The sequence below is a fragment of the Centroberyx gerrardi genome, chromosome 11, assembly GCF_048128805.1.
Source record: "Centroberyx gerrardi isolate f3 chromosome 11, fCenGer3.hap1.cur.20231027, whole genome shotgun sequence".
NCBI classification, from domain to species: domain Eukaryota; kingdom Metazoa; phylum Chordata; class Actinopteri; order Beryciformes; family Berycidae; genus Centroberyx; species Centroberyx gerrardi.
Window position 1 is genome coordinate 16,245,459 of NC_136007.1, and position 5,999 is coordinate 16,251,457.

The 5,999-nt window shown below is 41.3% G+C and overlaps 1 protein-coding gene across 1 annotated transcript; it reads left to right on the forward strand.

The window, feature by feature from the left end:
• The first annotated feature begins 4,833 nt into the window (after positions 1–4,833).
• Positions 4,834–5,677, forward strand: gsx1 (GS homeobox 1). The gene is made up of 2 exons (XM_071898252.1): positions 4,834–5,212; positions 5,325–5,677. The coding sequence occupies exons 1-2, from the start codon at positions 4,834–4,836 to the stop codon at positions 5,675–5,677; spliced, it is 732 nt and encodes a 243-aa protein (XP_071754353.1).
• Positions 5,678–5,999: the final 322 nt, after the last annotated feature.

Below are 5,999 nucleotides of genomic sequence, written 5' to 3' on the forward strand. Positions count from 1 at the left end.
TCTCAGCCTCATCATCATCATCATCATCATCATCATCATCATCATCATCATCATCATCACCACCATTCCTGGATTGGCCTGAAATGAACATATACAGGAGAAAAAAAATCACCTGGAGATATCAAATGGCATTCAGTGTTTTGATAGCTGTAACCTGTGATATTGGTGAAAAACTATCAGCTGCACTGCCATAAAAGACATACACAGCTATCATTTATCAACTGTGAGCAAATGTAACAACCATCACCTCAGTAGGATACATTCATCCCTGAGATTCCTGAGAAAATCCTAGTCGATTTTCCAATTGACAAATAAAAATATATTTCAGCTAAAGTCAGCTATATCAAGTCTGAAGTTTGAATGGGCATAACACTAACGTTTGGGTGTAAAAACTCAAACAATGACTTCCGGGTTGACAGCTAAAAACGGTACGTGGGAAGTCAGAAAGTAACGGGAGTAGAGCAAACGCATTGTTGATTTTGTTATTTTCATAGGATTTGTTGACGGTAAGCAATGCATTAAAAAACACCAGCCTTATCCTTTAACTCTCTAAGGCCATTTGAATAAGTGAGTAAAATAATATTGTATCATTTTGTTCATCCATACTAACAATTTATCTTCCTTTTTAAGGAGAGGACAATCCGGTCCCCCTAGTGTTTTTATCAAGACAGTAGGAAAACTGACAATCACACAGGTTTGCATTAACATAGGGATATGTTCAACCAAATCATACCACATTAAATCTACTATAGGCCTGTATAACACTTTTTCACCTACAACACATAAAATACTACATTTTTTAACACAATGCATCTAATAAGTATTCCTTGTGTGTGAAGAGATGTCAGTTTATTCTTGGTTTTCTTGATGTCAGAATTTTGTTCTTTTAAAGTAAAATACAATTTTATCTGTTTATGGTGTGGGACCATGGCTGTGTATTTTGAGTTAAGCAGTACTTCTACATATATCACCCCAAAATTGTCATGAATCCTCTATCTACATGTCCGTGATCACTCTTCAAAACGAGAGAACCACCACACACAAGGAGGCTGAGATGCCTGGTTCTTTAATTCCTCATATTTACAAGTGCAACTAAACACATTCTGCATATAGCTCCCTCAGGTTCATGTCCATGTTCACCTGTAGCACCCTAATATCTGTCAAATCCTGGTTCCTCAAATGACTCTCTGGGTCTCTGTCTCTCACTCTCACTCTCTCTCTCTCTTAAGGATTCATTAGTCCCTATAGACTGCTGCAGCCTAAACATATTGCACTATTCAGCTGGTACTTACGTGTCATCTGTTATCTTTTGGACTGGTGTTTCTGGTGAGCATATGAATGATAATCAGGCCTTTGTGTGTCCATAGAGGTGCAGCAGGATCTGCAGTCTGTGAAGTTGCCTTAGGGGGAGATTAGGAGGGGCAGCCGGCCCTCTGTGTCACGTCGACAGTCACAGCGCCCATCCGCGGCTCGGCCAAACCCCACTGGGACCTTAAATCCTGTTACACTGTCAGCTAAAACCATCATTTGTATTAGAGATGTGTGGGTGTTTAAGTGTGTGTACATATTAAGTGTGGGGGGATAGTGTCTTAAACTATGAATTATTCATACTAAAAGAAAAGGAGATATTGACTACATCTCCATAAACAGACTGCTCTCTTTATGTCATCAGGCACGAGATCTTTGGGTATAATTACATAAAAGCCCATGAAAATGTGCTTCTCAAACGGCACAGCAGGCACTGGTCAGTGTTATCATCAGGGCTGAATTTGAGTGATGGCAATTGTTCGTACTTAATATCTTATAAATAATTTACTATTTCAGGGACTTTGCTTTTCCCCCCTATCACCATTACTAAGAAGTTTTACCAACCCACAGCTGAATTGTATTGATTATTTATACAATGAACACATGAAGCTATGCTGAATTTGTTCAGCTCATTGGTTTGTGATAGAAAAACATCATATGGATAAGATGATGCATGAGCATATCATAAGAATGTGAAAAATTATGTTTTTTTTTTAGTTTGGAACTAGCACAAAGTATAATAGAATCGTTGTGGTGTGAGTGGGCTATTTCCCTCGATTATTTATCTCAGTAACAAGTCATTATGGAGAATGAGATTCTTTGCACTTCTGCCCCGCGCCTCCAGAGGGAGGTCAAAACTATTTGTCAGTCTCCAGTTGGGATTGCAAATTAGGATGAGCCTCCCTGCGTGACGACCCATGAAACCTCTATTCCTATCCACGGGGTGACTGCTGTACATAATGTGAAAATTAGGGCCTTTGATAATATCTTTATGTTAAGCAATACATCAAGATGCCACAGCCAGCCGGGCTATCTGCCATTGTTAAAGCCGAATTTACGGAATAATTCATTCCGATTGTGGAGTGTTTAGGCCAGCACAAAATCCCGATCTATTTTATTCAGCCTTTAGCGCACACATATAGCAAACTATTCAGGAGCTTAATAGTGCTTTTGACGTATGATGAAAATAAGACTTCTGTTTTCGATGGTTTGTTTTATAAACACATCATTAACTCATTATATTGCCTAATTAAGGATCAGAATAAAAGCTATAGAATTATATTTACAGGTCCCAGGAATTGCAACGGGATTGTCAAATTAGTTAATGGCATAAAATGAAAGGACGACTAAAATTAATATGAAAATGGCTCTCGCACATAACAGGTTTTTTGTCTGCATGACTCCATACCTACATCTTGTTAAAGGGTTTAACTGCTCCTAATTTGTACCTACTTTAATGGCGCGCCCTAATTACAGGTCTACCCTTTATGCAAGATTAGTGGTGTGAAGCTGAGCCCATTAGGCCTATTTTATGAGGATAAAAGAGATAGCATCACACCATCATGTGGGCATGTTTTTGAGCTCAAGAGCCACTTCGCTGGACTTCGCAATTTCTGAAAAATACTGCCTTGAGCAGATGACATGTAAGGGAACAGTAGACTAAAATAAACCTAAATAGACTAATGGGGAACAATCGACTGAAATAAGCCTTTCGTCTGCTTGCAGCTTCCCTGAATGAAACAAAATGCTATACATTTCAAAGTAAAAGAGTAATGCATTTCCCAGTTGAACTCTGTACAGGATAAACAGCATGTCCTTTAAATTTATTCGACCAGCTCACCATTATATTGCTCCATTAGAAAAAAAAAAAAAAAGCTAGTTAAAGGTATGATCACGGTAAGACACCACAAATAAGAGTCACTGCGAAAATCATTGCACCAGTAGACATAACGTACTGGGGCGTTAGGTTTGTTTATTTTATACAATTCCTCATTTTAATCGTCTAGAGATTCCTCGTCGTTTCAACATCTCAACATAACTATTCCTCTGGGTTAGCAGAACTTAAGTGTATAACAGAAAAAGCAAACCTATAAGAGGAAGAGAAATCGCATTCCACTATTTACTCACACATTATGGATCCCGTCCCTTTGAAGGTCTTGTTTAGAGAGCCTAAAGTGAAAGAAAATGTTTTCCTATTACTTAATTCAATCAGAGCGAGGCGGGGGCTTCACGCGCCGCGCATTCGGCTCCTCTATGACAGAGTCGCCTTTGTTGCGTCTATCCGCCGCTGTCACACACTTTAATTCGACTCTCTTTCTCTCTCATTGAAAACTCTCCACAATGACATTCAATAAGGGCCGGCAAGTGAAAACCTGGTTATTTTTACATATTCTTTCCCCCGACTCGGCAGGGGCCCGAGCAAAGGAATTAATCACTGCTCTTTAACAGCATTGCCTTCAGGCAATGACTTGTCCCTTTTTTGTGCCCAGAAATGACACATTAACCTTAAAATGGATATATAGAATACATGCATACTCGATACTTTTGCATTTAACTGTTGCATTTATTTGCGCTCAACCCTGTCAACTAAATAAACAAATACACAGGCCTTGCATATATAGCCTACATACATAGCCTGCATACATAGCCTATACATACATACATATTTACATGCATACATACATAATAGACAGAATATTCTCCGTTGGCCAGTGTGGGTGTTTATTCAGAGAGAAATAACTTCAAAGAGGATGTTTCAGAAAACACTGCAAAAATTGTAAAGACATAACTTATCATTAAAGCTTTTGGACAGCCTATAGTCTAAGTATTCCTATCAATTTTACTGGTTTTGCCCGCTCATAATTACACTATAGACATAGGATAGGCTATAACAAATCTATTAGCCTATTTAATATAACATTTTAAAAGGCAGAAAATTCTCCGATTCTACAATTTACCTGGATGTTAAATTCATAAAATGCAATAAATGTACCTGCTGAGTTGTGAAACTTTCTTAAAGTTCTCATGAGAATTTCTCGTTATAGCCCACACACTACAGACCCAGAAGCCTACTTTATATATGCCTAGGCTGCATAATTTCTAAGACAAACCTACTTGAATACATATGCTGGCTTTCCGAATGTGACAGAAATGTTTTCTTTCGCGAATTTAAGCTATAGCTATGATAAAATGAGAGTGATGATAAAAGGGAGAATGGGCAGTGCCGCCTCTTGCGGCGTGGGTGGGGCTGACAAGAATAGACTACATTATGCAGTTCATTTAGTTAACAAGTGAAATAATGGGGAAGCGTGCAGTGGGAATGCCGAGAGAAAGGCACAAAACCCTATTGAGAGCTCTTAGGCGCTTACAGCGTAACCGTCACATGGCCGAACCGAGTCCACAGCCGCTATTTAAAGAGGCGCGCTGCGGCTTCAGCACCACTTCGCTGTCCACCGTCCAGGCGAGCAGGCTCAACACGACGTGCTGGCTTCAACTTTACCGAGACTGAGCAACAAGTTTGCAACCATGCCGAGGTCTTTTCTCGTGGATTCCTTGATTTTAAGGGAGGCGAATGACAAAGGGAACGAGAACAACCCACCTTTATTCCCCTACGCCGTGCACTCGTCTCACCACCCGCACGGGCTGCCGGGCTCCTGCCACTCCAGGAAAGCGGGACTGCTGTGCTTCTGTCCGCTGTGCATGACCGCGTCCCAGCTCCACCCGTCTCCACCGGCGCTGCCGCTCCTCAAGGCGTCCTTTCCTCCCTTCGGCACACAGTACTGCCACTCCGCTTTGTCGAGGCAACACTCTTCCTCTAACAGCGTCAACCTCAGCCACGGCCCGGGGATATACCAAGCTGCGTACTCAGTCCCAGATCCGCGGCAGTTCCACTGCATCTCCATCGGTGAGTAGAGGATGAGTTGCGGGTCTAAACTAGCGAGCAAAGCCAACGTTTTCTCGTGCGTTTCATGATACCTGTATACCTGTATAGCTGACATTCTTTCTTATTTTCACAGAAAACAACAACGGCAAACTTCAGAGCAGCAAGCGCATGCGCACAGCCTTCACCAGCACACAACTTTTGGAGCTGGAAAGAGAGTTCACCTCCAACATGTACCTCTCCAGACTGAGGCGCATCGAGATCGCCACATATCTGAACTTGTCCGAGAAACAGGTGAAAATCTGGTTCCAGAACCGCAGGGTGAAGCACAAAAAGGAGGGGAAGAACAGCGGCCACAGGACGGGCTCACATAACTGCAAGTGCTCGTCCCTGTCGTCCGCGAGATGCTCAGAGGAAGAGGAGGATGACATGCCGATATCTCCCTCCTCATCCGAAAAGGAGGATGTGGACCTGTCCGTCTCCCCCTGAGTTCACCCCGACTCCCGAAAGATTTTGGTCCTCATGATGTGAAATTTTGAATGCAGCCAAAAAAAGACTGTTCCACTTGTGTTCAGTCGTCTGTACATAGGAAGAGATTATATAATCAGGGAGTTGCCCTGAATTATTGTATAGTTGTATACATGTTGTACGTTTTGTATGTAGTTTTTTTCTGAAAACAGTCCATTTGTTGTTGCCAATCCGATACGTATGGTAGGCATATTTGTACCAACAAACCCAAATGACAAAATCAATAGCAACATTTGTTTATTAGTATTTTGGGGAAGACAGCAGTATTTTGTATACATGGTGA